Below are 20230 nucleotides of genomic sequence, written 5' to 3'. Positions count from 1 at the left end.
CTGAAAGAACTGGACAGGTGATAGCAAAGTCCTACTGTAGTGAACATTCTCCTGTTTTCAGATCAGTTATTAGCCTAAACTAAGATGATGGAGAGGAAGCCACTGTTTGTTACAAGACTGTCATGCATCCAAACAGTTCCAATTGTGCTGATCATAGTGGTAATATGAAACAATGTCCATCATAGTCCTGCAATAAAATGACCAATTACTGATTTTGAGATGTAGCCCATCACTTTCCATGACTTGAATCCCTATAATGCCATAGCCCTCCCAAACTCTTCAACAACCGTCAACTGATAAATTCACGTCTCATTCCTACCTTTCCTTTCCGAGTTTAACTCGCTAATCTGTACGGAGACAGCGAGGACGGTCGCTCCGGTCCAGGCTTGCAAGCAGGGTGCGCGTCTACCGATTCTCCGCTGCTATTGGTTGAGGCGGAAAAGGGGCTGGAACCTCCTCTCTGATCCTCTCATCCAGGAGCGATGCGGAGACAATAGGACTGGAGCAAGAGAAGCTTGCGAAAGTGCTAGCGGTCAGCTGAGCAATGCGAATTTACCGCTAGACCGGGTGTCAACAGCACGATAAGGTACATTTGAATGCAGACGGGGAAGATAAATTGTTATATTAAACTGCTTGGCTATGTGCTATCATCCTCACGATTTGTTATTTATCTGGCGTGACTGGGCAGACTTCAGAGCCCTCGTATATTGAATGGTGAGTAGCCTATTGCAGAATGAGAAGTAACTGATATTGAATTATCTAAACATTGTAGAATCCTCCACTGTTGCTGCCGAATGGGTGGTGCGCATTTGCCTGGCACGAAATGAGACTTCTGCTTGCAAGGCTACTGCTGCAAGGTGACAGTCATTTGAAACAATGCTGTTGCATTTGTATTTCTGTGCTGATGATTTATTGCCGTCCTCCGTACTGGATGCGATGTCTTCGGATGTTTTATGGGTTTGCGTAAAAGTGTACCTGGATAATGCCAGGTGTGTGTAGTGCATAACATAGTCCATTATATCCGACAATTGATATGTGTTGCCTCTTCGCAATGTGGTTATCTTCATTTGTTCTAGGCTAGGCAAACGCGTATGTAAATGAATTCCATCGCTCAAGTGCTCTCTCGCGCGCGCAATGACAGTCACGCGCAATGACAGTCACTTTACATCATATTGACTGTTTTCCAGTTTCTATCTCGTCGTCAGCTCTCTCCCTCTCTCTCCGACGGTCACTTGTTCTCATCACTTGCAGTTGTCCAAGACAGACATAGTCATAGATATAGCATAGGCCTATGGCTAGGCCTACAGGGGACACCAGCATAGCCGCTTCTGGCCGGGTTGGTGCAGCAGGCGGCCAGGGTGCTCAGGGTCCGTCAAGCTATCAGAAACTAACTTTATTAAGGGAAAGGCCTTTTTATTTAATTTATATTTTTTTAAACTTCATATTCAACACCACCCCAACATCAACATATGTGAAAATGGCGCATTTCTATGTTTTGTAGTAAAAAAAGACAAAGGAAGAAGATAAGGAGGACGCTTAGCTTATGCACAGTCTCTAAGCCTTTATCTGGTCCTGGGACATGTCTATTGTGCTTAAAGGGATACTTACGGATTTTGGCAATGAGGCCATTTATCTACTTACCCAGATTCAGATGAACTCGTGGATAACATTTTTATCCTATTGAAGGAAGTTGCTAACTAGCGCTAGTGTAATTGCTAATGCAAATTAGGATTGGCACCTGAAACTATCTAACTCCCTTCATACTGGACACAAAAGGAGCACGCCCATATCCACATCAACGAGACAGCAGTGGAGAAGGTGAAAAGCTTCAAGTTCCTCTGTGTGCACATCACTGACAATCTGAAATGGTCCACCCACACAGACAGTGTGGTGAAGAAGGCACAACAGCGCCTCTTCAACCTCAGGAGGCTGAAGAAATTAGTCTCTAAGACCCTCACAAACCTTTACAGCGTGCACAATTGAGATTATCCTGTCGGACTGTATCACCGCCTGGTACGGCAACTGCACCGCCCGCAACCGCAGGGCTCTCCAGAGGGTGGTTCGGTCTGCCCAACGCATCCCTGGGGGCACACGGCCTGCCCTCCAGGACACCTACAGCACCTGATATCACAGGAAGGCCAAAAAGATAATCAAGGACAACAACCACCCGAGCCACTGCCTGTTCACCTGGTTATCATCCAGAATGTGAGGTCAGTACAGATGCATCAAAGCTGGGACCAAGAGATTGAAAAACAGCTTCTATCTCAAGGCCATCACTAGCCAGCTACCACCTGGTTACTCAACCCTGCACCTTAGAGGCCCTTTGTACATAGCCAAAAAACTGCAATAACTCTAAAACAGAGAGTTTGCATAAGGGGTTAGCACTCTTTACATAATAATCTTTTTTTTCTTACCAGCTATGCCCCGAGGTCTAACGCATCCGGGTGAGAATGGAGAATTGCTTTGTTCACATGGGTATAAAGCCTGCATGACGATATCTGCCAGGACTGGTTGTAAGCAGGGTTATAATGGCTGACCAGAAGCAGCTCCACTGCTCTCTGGGCCACCAGGCCTGCGGAATTAAAAGGGCGAGAGAACGGGGTCGTCAGCCCCCACCTCCTGAGTTTTCTTGAAGATTTCCGTGAGATTAATCCAATCGTCATTCTCGTCATCCCTAACTCACCTTCGCCTGACAGTATGTCGTCAGACAGTGAGGGGAGGGAGTCCAGGCTCCATGGCCTCACCCTCAACTAGGCACGGTTGTAGGGAGCTGAGCCTCAGCTGTCGCTGTTGGCTCAGTGGCGAGGGTACTACCAGATAGAAGCACGTTTAAGCCTCCTTTTCAGACCTGCCCTTGTCAACATTTAGCAGTTCTTACAGGACTCACGGTCCTCAAGTGCCTCTTGGACATATTCCTTACCCAAGCAATTGATGCATTGAGGGTGGGAATCTTTCCCGGCAATGATGAAACCGCAACATGGGGGTCTGAGTGCTTGGCTCGGCACATCCTGGGATGGGATAGCATTGGCCATTGTGAGGAACAGGGCTTGATAGGGGGACAGAGCAATGGCTGCTGTAAGAACAACGTGTAGTTGGTGTAGGCTAGTTAGTTAGTTAAACCTTGCTCCTTGTGGCTAACAAATAGTAGCTTGTGTAAACAGCGTAATAAGATAGTTAGCTAGTTAGAAGCCTTGCGGCTAACAGATAGCAATAATTAGCACAGTAGAATGCTTTACATGCTTGGGGGCGTTGGGGCTTTAGCTAGCTAGCAACTACCTCGTGGTGAAGGGACATGGCTAGCTCAGTGCTGGCTGAAGGAACCCACTTGGGGACAGAGTTAGCCTTTAGATAGTGTGCTTCCACGACCGAAGGAGCCGTGAGGCTGAGACGGTCAGACTAGTTAACACAATGGGCAAACGTAGATTAAACCAGACAAAAGAAGGTAGATAGAAATGCTACCATGTTCTACGTAGAGTATGCTAGTGAGGTTAGCTTGCAGCGTGGGCTAACCGAGTCTCAATAGCTAGCCGTGAAGCTAGTTACCAATGGCGACTGAGAGGATTGAAAGGAATTTCTACATTAAACAAAAGCTTTCCAGTTAGTACTCAACCTCTCGACAGGGTCTGAAGACCTACGCGCGGCAGCGATATCCTTCACGGTTCACTTGTGAATAGTTCATCAGGGAAACATGGATCCAGTCGATCTGAGGAGCACGAGAGAGTAATACTCTTTGTGCAGAAGAGATCCGAGAGTAGGTGATCCTAGCGAATCCCCACATGACATATCAAAATGAATAATTGAAAGAGAACCGATCAGAACTGACCTCCAAGTCAGGGCCAGAGGGGAAGGGAAGTGTGAGGACAGAGTCGTAGGCCTAGGCTACAGCTGCACCATGCAGAGCTCAACATGATGCAGCTCCTGAGAATGCTGTCCCAATAGAAATGATTATGCCTGACATAGAATGGGTGTCCTTTACGCAGACCTACAGTGGAGTCCAAAATTATTAGGTTATTGATCAAATAAATCATACAAATACTGAGCTGAGCTATTTGATAAAGATTTTAATTTACCGGCCATTGGAAAAATGAACTGGACCCATATGCATTGGGTGCATAAACCAATTAGAGCGTCATCCCACGGTGCTCAGAATAACAGAAATCACATTTAAATCAAACTGGAGAGACATCAGAAATATAGGAAGGCCAGGACTAAAAACAAACAAAATATAACTATTGTAAAATAGATTGTATCTGTAAAATGTATATAGTGTGTATACGGCGTCACTACAGACCCTGGTTCGATTCCAGGCTGTATCACAACCGGACGTGATTGGGAGTCCCATAGGGTGGCGCACAATTGGCATCGTTTGGGTTAGGGTTTGGCCTAGGGGTAGGCCATCATTGTGAATAAGAATTTGTTCTTAACTGACTTACCTAGTTAAATAAAGGTTACATTTAAAAAATCAGCCGGAAGTGGAAACCATTACTTTACTCCAATTAGGGGAGGGGCGGTAGGGCGTGCGGGAAATAATAAAGGAAAATATATTTTAAGAAGATATGTATATACACTACCTGTCAAAAGTTGTCATCAAGGCAAAGGCTGGCTATTTGAAGAATCTCAAATATAATTTATATTTGGATTTGTTTAACACTTTTTTGTTTACTACATGATTCCGTATGTGTTATTTCATAGTGTTGATGTCTTCACTATTATTGTACGGTGTAGAAAATAGTAAAAATAAAGAACAACCCTTGAATGAGTAGCTGTTCTAAAATTTCGGACCGGTAATGTGTATGTATATTTATATATATATACAGTGGGGAGAACAAGTATTTGATACACTGCCGATTTTGCAGGTTTTCCTATTTACAAAGCATGTTGAGGTCTGCAAATTTTATCATAGGTACACTTCAACTGTGAGAGACGGAATCTAAATCAAGAAAAATCAAGAAAATCACATTGTATGATTTATAAGTAATTCATTAGCATTTTATTGGAAGACAAAAGTATTTGATACATCAGAAAAGCAGAACTTAATATTTGGTACAGAAACCTTTGTTTGCAATTACAGAGACCATACGTTTCCTGTAGTTCTTGACCAGGTTTGCACACACTGCAGCAGGGATTTTGGCCCACTCCTCCATACAGACCTTCTCCATATCCTTCAGGTTTCGTGGGCTGTCGCTGGGCAATACGGACTTTCAGCTCCCTCCAAAGATCTTCTATTGGGTTCAGGTCTGGAGACAGGCTAGGCCACTCCAGGACCTTGAGATGCTTCTTACGGAGCCACTCCTTAGTTGCCCTGGCTGTGTGTTTCAGGTCGTTGTCATGCTGGAAGACCCAGCCACGACCCATCTTAAATGCTCTTACAGAGGGAAGGAGGTTGTTGGCCAAGATCTCGCGATACATGGCCCCATCCGTCCTCCCCTCAATATGGTGCAATCATCCTGTCCCCTTTGCAGAAAAGCATCCCCAAAGAATGATGTTTCCGCCTCCATGTTTCACGGTTGGGATGGTGTTCTTGGGGTTGTATTCATCATTCTTCTTCCTCCAAACACGGCGAGTGGAGTTTAGACCAAAAAGCTCTATTTTTGTATCATCAGACCACATGACCTTTTCCCATTCCTCTTCTGGATCATCCAGATGGTCATTGGCAAACTTCAGACGGGCCTGGACATGCGCTGGCTTGAGCAGGGGGACCTTGCGTGCGCTGCAGGATTTTAATCCATGACGGCGCAGTGTGTTAGTAATGGTTTTCTTTGAGACTGTGGTCCCAGCTCTCTTCAGGTCATTGACCAGGTCCTGTCGTGTAGTTCTGGGCTGATCCCTCACCTTCCTCATGATCATTGATGCCCCACGAGGTGAGAGCTTGCATGGAGCCCCAGACCGAGGGTGTTTGACCGTCATCTTGAACTTCATCCATTTTCTAATAATTGCGCCAACAGTTATTGCCTTCTCACCAAGCTGCTTGCCTATTGTCCTGTAGCCCATCCCAGCCTTGTGCAGGTCTACAATCTTATCCCTGATGTCCTTACACAGCTGTCTGGTCTTGGCCATTGTGGAGAGGTTGGAGTCTGTTTGATTGAGTGTGTGGACAGGTGTCTTTTATACAGGTAACGAGTTAAAACAGGTGCAGTTAATACATGTAATGAGTGTAGAACAGGAGGGCATCTTAAAGAAAAACGAACAGGTCTGTGAGAGCCGGAATTCTTACTGGTTGGTAGGTGATCAAATACTTATGTCATGCAATAAAATGCAAATTCATTACTTAAAAATCATACATTGTGATTTTCTGGATTTTTTATTTTAGATTCTATCTCTCACAGTTGAAGTGTACCTATGATAAAAATTACAGACCTGTACATGCTTTGTAAGTAGGAAAACCTGCAAAATCGGCAGTGTATCGGTAATGGTAATTCATTTAACAGAACACACAACTCCTGTAATGAAGCCGACAATAAATCGTAATTTTCAAACATTTGCCAAAATGCAAAAAAAAAATGTTCTAAAAACCATTCTAAACATCACACCTGTGACATCGATTAAAATATCCATTAGGAATTTAGAAAGGGGGGAATATAATGATCAACAACTAGGATGGGTTGCTAATATGACTAGGATTGTGCCTTTGGCTTCTGGGCAACAGAACAAAGTTGATATGAAAACGAATAGAACAGAGGAGAAATGGCATAGTGGTAGATCCTATATGGAAGTTCATTGAAATAAATGTTCCAAAATTATATAATTAAACCATTATTATCATTCAAAATACCTCACCAGAAAGCATGACTCAGAGGAATCGAGGATCATTTGCTTCTTTAAAACAAAATCATAAGTTCACAGGCCAATGCCTATTTACAGTACATAGGAAGCCCACAATTGGGTCAGTGGGAGTGGCAATAGGCCTAGCTGATTATTGTGTTGCAGGTGCAGGGAAAAGCATCTAAAATATGTTTTTTGAGTGTAATTTAAAATGTTGAGACAAGAAGAAGGGGAGGGGTGAGTTGTGAAGATCGAGGCAAGTTTCTCTCCAGAATGGCTCAGCATTCACTGTTTGTTTGTGTGAATTGTTTGCCCTGTGATAGTTTATTTTGATCAATTCAGGCTGAGTAGAGAAATGAATGTGATTGAAATAAACAGCATTTTAATAATATTTCCTACTGTTTTAATTTGTCGGCTTTATGTAGCCAATTTTTACTTAGTTGACAATGGATTGACTTCATTTATAAAGCCTCCAATGGATCACAGTGGATCAATGGGATTGTGTCCGTATGGCAGTGGCTGGTCCTCTAGCGTTCATTTAATTTAAACTTTTTAGATTTGATCATTTTACAAGTGAAACTCAAACGTTATTATTGAAATTAAACTCTTCCATGAAAATGTGCATGTGAAAATACTAACTGGCACGCAGATCGGTAGAAATTGTAGGGAAGGATACATTGTAAGCTTCCCTAAACTTGAACCTCACCTGCCGCCTATAAAGTCTATAAAATAATTGCCTCCATGTTTTCAATGGTGGGATTTTGACTGTACGCTACGTTGAAGCAAGGTAACACATGCCTCATATAAATCAAGTAGAACATTTAGGTTTCAAACAATTAAGTATGTTTTCAAAATGGATTCTGCCTCCAGGTCACATTGTAAAGTGTTGGAATGCCGCCCTGTTGCCTGCACTTGTAGCCTATGGTGAATGGGAGGCACGCTTCAATTTGGCCTACCAGTTGAGAACTACAACTAATAGCTGTTTTTAACACACAATTGCATTTAGAATTGTTGCGAAATGAATGGGCCTATAAAATAACATGTTTTAGGCTACTCCATCAGCAACCAGCTGAGGAGCATCAGGAGAAATGTGATAAATAAAATGGGCTACATGAGGACTAACGAATATACACACACAGCAATTTAATTCCACAAAATTATGCAAATTAACTTGTAGACGATAAGCATGACGGTCAAATGTATTTTTGGGATTTTCTTTCTCCCGGTCATTTTGGCCAGCGACAGTTTGTCTGTGCATGTGTGTCTGTTGTGTGTGGCCCGCATGCAGATCTAGGCCAAGCCCAGCTGATCAAAGGGGCTTATGATGACACACACACACACACAGATCCATGATGAGTCAAAGTATAAGTCAGACAGAAGCCCAGTTGACATGAGCAGAGCTCGCCTTTACTTTAGAATTCAACACCAGCAGCAGCTCAACATAGTCCAGTGAAAGTCAAATCCAGTGTGCCCCTCTGTCTGTATCTAACTAGAGCTGGTTGAAACAATCACTGCTTGGCTGCTGTTGCTAAGGAGGTCTTGGACTTGTTGGACAGGGAAGTATGTGTGTTCTATAGAAGGCATTTCTACCTAAATGTTGGGTAACGTTATGTCCTCTTGAATGAGATCCTGCTTTAGGACTAGACTAGGGTTTGATATAGAGCTTTGTGTGTGTGTGTGTGTGTGTGTGTGTGTGTGTGTGTGTGTGTGTGTGTGTGTGTGTGTGTGTGTGTGTGTGTGTGTGTGTGTGCGTGTGTGTGTGTGTGTGTGTGTGTGTGTGTGTGTGTAATGAGCTAGCGTGGTACAGTACCTGTTGTACCTGAAGCTCTTCACACCCCTGTGGTCAAAGCAGGAGGTGAAAACCACTATCTGTGTTCTTTCTCTCTTTCTTTCTCTTGGTTCCAGCTGTGTGTTGCTGAAAAGCTGCCAGACTGGCAAGGAAAGGATCAGGTGATTAAAGAGAGAGAGATGCAAATAATGCTAATATATTTGGCTGTTAGATTACATGCCGTAGAAAATAATCTGTGTGTTTCCACCAAACAATCCAGAAGGGTTGTACACTACAGACTATGTGTGTTTGTCTCCAGTGCTCTCTTTTGAATAGAGGAAGGTCATCTTTCATCTTCAATTCTGATGATTTCATTTATTCGAGTGGACCGGCAAAATGGCTGCCTCTTAACAATACAGTAAAAAAACATCTTTAATGTATTTTGTTACAGCTGCTTCCATATTGGTCCAGTATCAGGCAAATTACTATCTGTTGAAAGGCTTCAGAAGAGAGCTAGTGGCTTAACTGCAGCAGAGCAGAGCAGTACTTTTGTTGAGGTTGTTAGAACGTTGGAGGAATAACATTGTGATTCTGGTGTGTTTGCCTCAGCTAACTTAGCCTGTCAGCTTTGGCTTGGCTGTTGCATAACAGCAATCTGGAAATTGGCAGAGTGCTGTCGGCTTCTAACTAACCTCTGAAAGAGATGGTAGAAAAAGAGAGGGAGAATGACAGAGAAGGGGGGAGGGGAGGGTAAAGACAATTTCCGCCACCTTGGTGCAGTGGATATACAAAATAATTAATAACATGCCATTGCCATAGAAACAAAAACCACCAGTAAACATTTTACTGATGCCACAGACAGACAGATGGCTATTGCAGACTTCCTCTCATCCAAAACTTCCTGGTTGCTCAGCCATTCACAGCCAGAGGTGCCAAGTGCCACCCAATCCAGTGCAAGAGCTGCTGTCCAACTGAATGTTGAGATCCTGGTCTCTGTACTAATGTAACACTGTTGGTGCACCGAGACTTTTTTGTGTTTTTTAAAACTTTTATTTAACCAGGTAGGCCAGTTGAGAACAAGTTCTCATTTACAACTGTGACCTGGCCAAGATGAAGCAGAGCAGTTGGGTGGGCTATTTACAGATGGGCTATGTACAGGTGCAATGATAGCTGATGCCTAAAGTTAGTGAGGGAGACATGAGTCTCCAGCTTCAGTGATTTTTGCAATTCATTCCAGTCATTGGCAGCAGAGAACTGGAAGGAAAGGCAGCCAAAGAGGAATTGGCTTTGGGGGTGACCAGTGAAATATATCTGCTGGAGCACGTGCTACGGATAGGTGCTGCTATGGTGACCAGTGAGATGAGATAAGGCGGGGCTTTACCTAGCAAATACTTGATTGGGTTTGGCAACGAATATGAAGCGAGGACCAGCCAACGAGAGCAAACAGGTCACAGTGGTGGGTAGTATATGGGGCTTTGGTGACGAAACGGATGGCACTGTGATATGCATCCACAGTGGTGGGTAGTATATGGGGCTTTGGTGACGAAACGGATGGCACTGTGATAGACTGCATCCAATTTGCTGAGTAGAGTGTTGGAGGCTAGTTTGTAAATGACATTGCCAAAGTTGAGGATCGGTAGGATAGTCAGTTTTATGAGGGTATGTTTGGCAGCATGAGTGAAGGATGCTTTGTTGCGAAATAGGAAGCCGATTCTAGATTTAATTTTGGATTGGAGATGCTTAATATGAGTCTGGAAGGAGAGTTTACAATCTAACCAGACACCTAGGTATTTGTAGTTGTGCACATATTCTAAGTCAGAACCATCCAGAGTAGTGATGCTAGTCGGGCAGGCGGGTGCGGACAGCGATCGGTTGAAGAGCATGCATTTAGTTTTACTTGCATTTAAGAGCAGTTGGAGGCCACGGAAGGAGAGTTGTATGGCATTGAAACTCGTCTGGAGGTTAGTTAACACAGTGTCCAAAGAGGGGCCAGAAGTATACAGAATGATGTCTTCTGCGTAGAGGTGGATCAGAGAATCACCAGCCGCAAGAGCAACATCATTCATGTATACAGAGAAAAGAGTCGGACAACAGGCCCTCCGATTTGACACACTGAACTCTGTCTGAGAAGTAGTTGGTGAACCAGGCTAGGCAGTCATTTGAGAAACCAAGGCTGTTGAGTCTGCCGATAAGAATGTGTTGATTGACAGAGTTGAAAGCCTTGGCCATGTCGATGAATACGGCTGTACAGTACTGTCTTTTGTCGATGGCGGTTATGTTTAGGACCGTGAGTGTGGCAGAGGTGCACCCATGACCAGCTCAGAAACCAGATTGCATAGCAGAGAAGGTACAGTGGGATTCGAAATGGTCGGCGATCTGTTTGTTAACTTGGCTTTCGAAGACTTTAGAAAGGCAGGGTAGGATAGATATATGTCTGTAACAGTTTGGTTCTAGAGTGTCTCCCCCTTTGAAGAGGGGGATGACCGCTGCAGCTTTCCAATCTTTGGGGGTCTCAGCAATACGAAAGAGAGGCTAGTAATAGGGGTTGCAACAATTGCGGCGGATAGTTTTAGAAAGAGACGGTCCAGATTGTCTAGCCCAGCTGATTTTAGGGGTCCAGATTTTGCAGCTCTTTCAGAACATCAGCTATCTGGATTTGGGTGAAGGAGAAATGGGGGAGGCTTGGGCAAGTTGCTGTGGGGGGTGCAGAGCTGTTGACCGGGGTAGGGATAGCCAGGTGGAAAGCATGGCCAGCCTTAGAGAAATGCTTTTTGAAATTCTCGATTATCGTAGATTTATCGGTGGTGACAGTGTTTCCTAGCCTCAGTGCAGTGGGCAGCTGGGAGGAGGTGCTCTTATTCTCCATGGACTTTACAGTGTCCCAGAACTTTTTGGAGCATCCTTTCCTCTTTGTCCAACCCAGTACAGGTGGCGTCACATCTGCCCACTAGGTGGTTTTAGTAGTGTAATTGTCCCAGAATATTTAAATTGGTGGATCCTGGCATCCTTGTCGTGCTTTTAGTGTGGGCATCAAATAGCTGTCATTGTCACTAAGCTGATGACTCATCCAGCTATGAGGCTGACGCTTGTGCTGGAGCTTCTATAAAAGTACAGCAGGGCAGAGATACTGACATACACATAGACACACACATACATGCACACGCACTGACACTCACATAGACACACACATACATGCACACGCACTGACACTCACACGTGTACCTGGAAACATTTGTCCTAGCTGCCAATGCAGTGCTAGGACAAGTTGAGTTGAGAGTACTGTTCCAGAAACCCTCCTCCAGGCTTAAAGAGATGGTATGTGTGAGAGAGACGTAGTGGTTCTGATTCAACACTGACAGTAATTGAGCTTATGTCCGAGAGATGACAGTATTGTGATAGTCCAAATACTTATGGCACCTTCATATTGGAGTATAGAGCCGAATGAAACATTTTAGCTTCACTGTCCAAATAAAGGGGGGGCATGTTCCATAGTGTTTTGTGTTAACCAGAGGAATTAAACATAAAGCCTGGAGTTTCCATAAACAGAGCCAACTTGTTTCATGTCATTCAAAGTGTGTGTGTGTGTGTCTCGTGTGTGTGTGTTTCTCGTGTGTGTGTGTCTCGTGTGTGTGTGTCTCGTGTGTGTGTGTCTCGTGTGTGTGTGTCTCGTGTGTGTGTCTCGTGTGTGTGTGTCTCGTGTGTGTGTGTGTCTCGTGTGTGTGTGTCTCGCGTGTGTGTGTCTCGCGTGTGTGTGTCTCGCGTGTGTGTGAATCTATAGTCTGAGGAATAGGTCAGTGTTCTGCACCTGGATGGTAAACACTGTTCAGAAAATAAGGAAGTAATATTATTCTGAGAGAATAAGCACACTGTGGTAGGATGGAGTTAGGCTGGTGTGTGTTTGTGTACATCACTACGTTTTCTTTATCTTGTTCGATATTTCTTTATTGGACATACAAGAGAAACAAAAACAAGATTTCATTTTTTTTGTATAAACTGTTAATGTCTTTGCATGTTTGATGTATTTTCCACTAACAAAATGTCTGCCTGTTTCTATTTCTGCCTGTTTCTCTCTCTCCTCTTCAGTGATACAAGCCGTTAGCCACCTCTCCATTCCTGCCCGTGTGTCAGTCCCCTAAACCCGTCACCTGTTCCTGTCCGTCCCTTAACCGTATCCCCCAGTACACCCCCTGACCTGGTCCCCAGTATGAGTTCTTCTCCGCTGGGTTCCCGTGGCAACATGGACATTCTGGAGGAACTGCAGCTGATTGCAGCCCAGAACCTGGAGATGCTAGAGATCAACAAGTACTATGATGTCATCAGGGAGCTAGGCAAGGGCACCTACGGCAAGGTAGACCTGGTCATACACAAGATCAGAGGTGAGGAGGACACACACACACACACACACACTTTGATCTTGAGGATACACACATTTAACAGGATCATTCACTGGTCCATTAATCTACAGTTCATAAATATCCAGGATTACATATAGAGTGATCAACTATTACAGTCATTCACCTCTCACGTGTTTTTTTGTGTTTTTTTCTCTCCCCAATTTCGTAGTATCCAATTATTAGTAGTTACTATCTTGTTTGATCGCTACAACTCCCGTACGGGCTCGGAAGAGACGAAGGTCGAAAGTCATGTGTCCTCCGAAACACAACCCAACCAAGCCGCACTGCTTCTTAACACAGCGCGCATCCAACCCGGAAGCCAGCCGCACCAATGTGTCGGAGGAAACACTGTGCACCTAGCGACCTTGGTTAGTGTGCACTGCGCTAACCAAGGAGTCGCTGGTGCGCGATGAGACAAGGATATCCCTACCGGCCAAACCCTCCCTAACCCGGACGACGCTAGGCCAATTGTGCGTCGCCCCAAGGACCTCCCAGTCGCGGCCGGCTGCAACGGAGCCTGGGCGCGAAGCCAGAGTCTCTGTTGGCACAGCTAGCACAGCTAGCGCCCTAGACCACTGCGCTACCTGGGAGGCCTCATCTCTCACATGTTGTTATCCCCTCAGGCACCAAGATGGCCCTGAAGTTCCTGAGGAAGAAGACGACCAAGCTGAAGTCGTTCCTGAGGGAGTACAGCATCTCTCTCTACCTCTCCCCCTGTCCCTTCATCATTAACATGTTTGGGATCGCCTTCGAGACTGACGACTACTACGTGTTTGCCCAGGAGTATGCCCTGTCCGGGGATCTCTTCGACATCATCCCTCCACAGGTACACAGAGGCAGAAATAAAGGGATGCATATTTGGGATGTTCTGTTATAATTGCTATGTAGGCTTTGTTGTAAACATGAATTGGCTCTTAATAATGTTCAATGACAGTTTATAACAGCCTTTGTCACATTGTCCGTAATGTTCCAGGTTCCAGTGCTTCATAACACGTTTATAGCGGTTGTCATTACAAATATCTTTGAGGTTTATATTGTTTTCTAACCTCCTCCCCTCTCCATCCAGGTTGGTCTCCCGGAGACCGTCGCTAAGCGCTGTGTGCACCAGGTTGCCATCGCCCTGGACTACCTTCACTGTAAGAAGTTGGTGCACCGAGACATCAAGCCTGAGAACATCCTCATCTTCGACCGCGAGTGCCGCAAGGTCAAATTGTCAGACTTTGGCATGACACGCCGCGCTGGCTCGCCGGTCAAACGTGTGAGTGGGTCAAATCACATGCAACTTTATTTAAAAAGACAAATGTAGCGAACTGTATGGGTAATAGGGTGTCGTTTGAGATGCAGAAAACACCAAGTATGTCATAAAAGAGACCGGGCCTCATGGGAGCCAACTTAAATAAAGAATGAAATCTTCCTCGTCAATAAACAAATACTATTTCTTCCTCTCCTCCTAGGTGAGCGGTACCATCCCGTACACGGCTCCGGAGCTGTGCGACACGTCACGCCACGAGGGCTTCTGCGTGGACTACAGCACGGATGTGTGGGCCTTTGGCGTCCTCCTCTTCTGCATGCTGACCGGTAACTTCCCCTGGGAGAAGGCCCTGCCCTCTGACTCCTTCTACCAGGAGTTCACACGCTGGCAGAGGCGCCGCACGGGCACCGTACCCTCGCAGTGGCGCCGCTTCACAGAGCAGGCCCTCCGCATGTTCCGCAGGCTCCTCTCTGTGGAGCAGGACCGACGCTGCTCTGTCAAAGAGGTGTTTGGCTACTTCAGCCACAGCTGGATGCTGGATGGAGACAGCAACGGGAACGGAGGAGGGGGTGGAGAGAGAGAGAGGGAGAGAGGAGGAGTGAGGGTGGAGGGAGACAGCAACGGGAACGGAGGAGGGGGTGGAGAGAGAGAGAGGGAGAGAGGAGGAGGAGGGGTGAGGGTGGAGGGCGAAGGGAGGAGTACGTCGTCCTCGTCTGGGGAGGACGATGAAGACATGCTGGTGGAGAGGATGAAACAGCAGACTCTGTCTCCTCTGTCTCCTGTGTCTGTGGGGACAAAGGCAGGGATGATGGAATCAGGTGGAGGACACCATTTTGTGTCTGTTTCCACCACCAGCTCCGTATCCTCTACTAACAGCTATGAACGCATGCCCAGAGACAGCATCAGCAACAACAACCAGCCCTCAGGGCGCATGCTGGTGGCTACACCTATAGAGATCTGTGTCTGAGAGATGTATGTGCGAGACGGGCCTGAGAAGGACTGAAACACTGCGTACAGTACACACACACGTACAGACACCTACACTCATATACACACACATACCATACATACATACATACGGAAAGTATTCAGACCCCTTTACTTTTTCCACATTTTGTTACATTACAGCCTTATTCTAAAATTGATTCAATAGTTTTTTTCCCTCATCAATCTACGCACAATACTCCATAATGACAAAGCAATAAAAAGGTTTTGGAAATTTTGGGGAAATGTATTAAAAATGAAAAAATGAAATATCACATTTACATAATTAGTTATACCCTTTACTCAGTACTTTGTTACAGCCTCGAGTCTTCTTGGGTATGATGCTACAAGCTTGGCACACCTGTATTTGGAGAGTTTCTCCCATTCTTCTCTGCAGATCCTCTCAAGCGCTGTCAGGTTGGATGGGGAGCATCGCTGCACAGCTATTTTCAGGTCTCCAGAGATGTTCGATCGGGTTCAAGTCCTGCGTTGTCTAAGCTGTGTGCTTAGGGTCGTTGTCTTTTTGGAAGGTGAACCGTCACCCCAGTCCGAGGTTCTAAGGGCACTGGAGCAGGTTTTCATCAAGGATCTTCTTCATTTTTCATTTGGGCACCACAAATGAGTTTGTAAACGGTGTGTGGTTGAACTGAAAACTGGATTAAGCTGTTCAGAAAATACCTCAAAAGACGTCCGCAAAAGTGCTAATTTGAGACGTTTTATTTATCTTAGTAACTTGAATCAAGAACTTTAGCTAATTTGGCCAGCAGCCAGTAGGGCAGGTAGACTAACTACCTTGTGTATGGTTAACTAAAGGACATTCAGAGACCTGTCCCGAAGCCACTCCTACGTTGTCTTGGCTGTGTGCTTAGGGTCGTTGTCCTTTTGGAAGGTGAACCGTCACCCCAGTCTGAGGTTCTAAGGGCTCTGGAGCAGGTTTTCATCAAGGATCTTTGTACTTTGCTCCGTTCATCTTTCCCTTGTTCCTGACTAGTCTCCCAGTTTCTGCCGCGTAAAAACATTCCCACAGTATGATGCTGCCACCATGATGCGTCACAGTAGGGATGGTGTCAGGTTTCCTCCAGATGTGACGCTTGGCATTCAGGCCAAAGAGTTCAATCTTGCTTTCGTCAGATCAGATAATCTTGTTTTTCATGGTCAGAGTCCTTTAGGTGCCTCTTGGCAAACTGGCTGTCATGTGCCTTTTACTGAGGAGTGGCTTCTGTCTGGCCACTCTACCATAAAGTCCTGACTGTGCTGCAGAGTGCTGCAGAGATAGTTGTTCTTCTGGAAGATTCTCCCATCTCCACAGAGGAACTCTGGAGCTCTGTCAGAGTGACCATCGGGTTTTTGGTCACCTCCCTGACCAAGGCCCTTCTCCCCCGATTGCTCATTTTGGCCAGGGGCCAGCTCTAGGAAGAGTCTTGGTGATTCCAAACTTCTACCATTTAAGAATGATGGAGGCCACTGTGTTCTTGGGAAACTTTCCCAGACCTGTGCCTCGACACAATCCTGTCGCGGCGCTCTACGGACAATGCCTTCGACCTCATGGCTTTCTTTTTGCTCTGACATGCACTGTCATCTGTGGGACCTTATATAGACAGGTGTGTGTCATTCCAAATCATGTCCAATCAATTGAATTTACCCCAGGTGGACTCCAATCAGGTTGTAGAAACATCAAGGATGATCAATGGAAACAGGATGCATCTGAGCTCAATTTCGAGTCTCATGAATACTTATGTAAACAGGTAAAAACCTGTTTTCGCTTCGTCGTTAACGGGTACCGTGTGTAGATTGGTGAGGGGAAAAAAATATTTAATCCATTTTAGAATAAGGCTGTAACAAAAAGTAAAGAGGTCTGAATACTTTCTGAATGCACTGTATACAAATATTCACACACTTTCATACATACTATGTATACTCAGACACATACTATACTATAACTATACATTATTATCATCACACACCAAAAAATTGAGAACAGGGTCAAATGCAAGGACATTTAATGAATGAATGAATGAACATTCTGCCAAATGAAAAGGGATCAACTCAAGACATTCCTGATGATTCCGGTTGGGGTCTTAGTGTAAAATGATTCAGTCAGAGATCCAGTGATAAGTCATTCTACAGAAATGGCAAATCTTTATAGAGACTGCAAAGACTCAATGAACAACATACTGAACGATCAACCAGCCAACCAACAAACCAAGACTGACAGACAAGACACGGAAAGAGAGGTTGAAAAACACATTGTGATCTGAAATGCTGGTATTCAGACAGTTTCAGAAAAGAAAACCAAAATGTATTTCTTAAAGCAATATATTTCCCCCAAAAAGACTGAAGTCGAAGGTGAATTGAGAAAAAAGAGCTTCAGAACTGGCATGGTGGAACCATTTATGAAAAAGCCAAAAGATGAAGAGATGTTCTTTTGATTAGGGTTTTTAGCTGATAGAAATTCTTTGTAAAATGTTCCTCAATGAAAGAATATCATCAAAATGAACAGCAGTTTGGATGCTTACTGTAATGCAATGTGAACTCTGGTACTAAGTATGTATGTGTGTGTGTACAGTATGTATGTATGTATCACGGTATGTTCCATGTGTATGGATTGGAAATATGATTAGGCAGATTTTTATTTTGCCTTAAGATTTACTTTATTTATTTAAATCCTAAATAACCAGATTAGCTTGAGGTGTTTTGTGTTAGACTCATTTTGGTAAAGGTTTTTGGACACTCTAGTGCCAAATCTCTACATGGTTTTCTGCAACACATTTTGAACAGCTGGATCTTGAAAATGACTGTGTTTAATAGTATTTTTTTGCATGGCGTACTCTCTCTCCAGTTTATGATTTAGATTTAGTCCGATGATGTGCTACACATTAATATTGGATCATTCAAAGCCACCAGATGGAGAAGTGAAAGGCATTAAGTTGGTAACACTTTATATGGATAGTCCCAAGTAGGTGGTTTGTCGATGTAGACATTTCAACTAACTGTCCATCAGGGTCGGGGTCAATTCCATTTCAATTCCAGTCAATTCAGGAAGTACACTGAAATTCCAATTCTCTTCAATGCTTTTCATTTGGAATTGGAATTTGGTTTACTTTCTGAATTGCCTGGAAGTCAAATAGATAGACCCCAACCTTGCTATCTACTAAGCCTAGCCTTAACCTTAACCCTTATCCTAACCCTTATTCTAAACATAACCCTAAGCGCAAACTTAGCAAGCAGTTGCTTATCAACATAGAGTTTGTTGATAGTATGACCATCTGTAGATCATCTATATGGGACTATCCAAATAAAGTGGGACCATTTAGATTCATGTATTTCACTTTATTCTGCCACAGCAAGTCAAGATGACAGATAGCTCTAAATGATTTCCAACACTTTATCCCTGCACCTTAACACACACATATCTACTTCATTTTTACACATTTTAATCAATTTGATTATTTTTTTTAATGTATTAATGCTGATGAATAGAGTATTGTTTGGATTTTTATAATTATTTAGCATTTTAAATTGAAGCTGAAAAATACAGTGGAGTACACAGTCACATCTTAAAACAATTGCATGTTGAGTAACTAAAACATATCTTTATGAATCATTTTAACTGGCTTTACAAAAAGTTAGGTCAAGATTGTTGTAATGTGGAATTTAGCTGTAGCACAATTTCTTGCATTATGTCCTGAAGCAAATATTGGTCTTATTACCTTGAGACATCTTAGGGCTCAATACCAGACAAAACAATAATAGTTCATTTTTATTCAATGTTGTGTTTGTATGCTGTTGATGTTGTGTTTCCATCTCACCAGTAAGAACTAGGATCTAGAGCTAAGTTACTGAGCCTGGGAATCCTAGATTTTCTAGAATAGTTTAGATACTGTAGTTCTCAAAATAATGCATTTTTGATGAAGTGTGTAGCTTCTAAATTGCCAAGTGTTGAGAAGTTGCAAGGGACATCTGGAGAGGATTTCTCAATTTCTTGCCAAGCAAAACATCACAAGAGTAATGAATTAGTCATTTTAAAGTCAGAAATAAGATTTAAAAAATAAAATGTGTGTTGTGATTTCCAGACATATTTGCATAAATCTTTATGTGCTGGAAAACAATTGTAAAAAAAAAAAAATGTTTGCTGTCACAAGCTGTAGTATTCTGTTCTTCATAATTGAGTGTATGAATGTCGTGTAACAGTCAGTAAAGTTATTTTCCCTCTGTGGTTTGACATCTTCCAACAATGAACTGTTCAATAAGGTTTGTAGCTAGTTGAAGTATTGTTCAATCATGCTCCGGGTAGAAGTGGGCTTCAGGCAGAGATTTAGGATCAGCTTACCCTCCCCAAATCCTCACCTTATCCATAAGGGTGAAAAACTCCACTGATCTTTCATCAGTGTCTTGGGTAGTGAGATTACTACACCTTGTGACAACCTATGACCTTACTTCCAGTCCCGATGCACAGGGCTGGAGTTGTTTCTCTAGAGGCTAGCGGTCACCAAGCCGAGTCCTGGGGACTCGCTAGGTGTGCAGGCTTTTATTCTAGCCCAACACTAACACACCTGATTCAACTAATCATTCAAATCGAAGGCTAAAACCTGGGTTGCAGACCATAGCTGTAGCCAATAGATGAGTTAGACAGAGGTTTCTGCAAAGCTATCATGATGTAATGTGTTGCAACTTGTGTATTGGAGTTCCTGTCTGTCTGTAGTGACATATTGATGCGGCATCATGATTTGTGGTGCTTTAGTGAGTGGGGCAACACAGCGCGAGAACTCGTGTCTGAGTATGTCTTTGCAATACAACTGTCTTCCCTGTAAGCTCTGATTTAGTCGACAAAAAAATTAAAACTGTGGTTGAAATGAATGCCGGTGTGAGTTTGTTCCCTGGACTCAGATGTCCCGGTATTCTGCAGGAGATACGGACATGCTCTTCTTACATTTCTAGCTATTACATCAGATCACAACACAGCCCATTTAGCAACTGCAACAGTACCATGTTACAGCATCTCTGCACTAGCAGTGTGTTTGCAATAATATGAAGATTCATGTTCTATGGGAAGTTTAAGAAAATGTAAAG

General features: G+C 43.9%; 1 protein-coding gene across 2 annotated transcripts; it reads left to right on the top strand.

Moving 5' to 3' along the window:
- Positions 1-484: 484 nt before the first annotated feature.
- On the top strand, positions 485-20017 carry LOC109870580 (serine/threonine-protein kinase SBK1-like). 2 transcript variants are annotated; one of them, XM_031804608.1, is made up of 5 exons: positions 485-586; positions 12614-12906; positions 13548-13750; positions 13991-14182; positions 14379-20017. In XM_031804608.1, the coding sequence occupies exons 2-5, from the start codon at positions 12735-12737 to the stop codon at positions 15141-15143; spliced, it is 1332 nt and encodes a 443-aa protein (XP_031660468.1). In that variant the 5' UTR covers positions 485-586; positions 12614-12734; the 3' UTR covers positions 15144-20017. The 2 variants fall into 2 exon arrangements, with proteins under 2 accessions (XP_031660468.1, XP_031660469.1); XM_031804609.1 differs by having other exon boundaries at positions 495-714.
- Positions 20018-20230: the final 213 nt, after the last annotated feature.

The sequence above is a fragment of the Oncorhynchus kisutch genome, linkage group LG25 (assembly GCF_002021735.2).
Source record: "Oncorhynchus kisutch isolate 150728-3 linkage group LG25, Okis_V2, whole genome shotgun sequence".
In the NCBI taxonomy this organism is placed as follows: Eukaryota; Metazoa; Chordata; class Actinopteri; order Salmoniformes; family Salmonidae; genus Oncorhynchus; species Oncorhynchus kisutch.
Note: the sequence above shows the minus strand (reverse complement) of the source record. Positions and strands in the feature narration are given on the sequence as shown.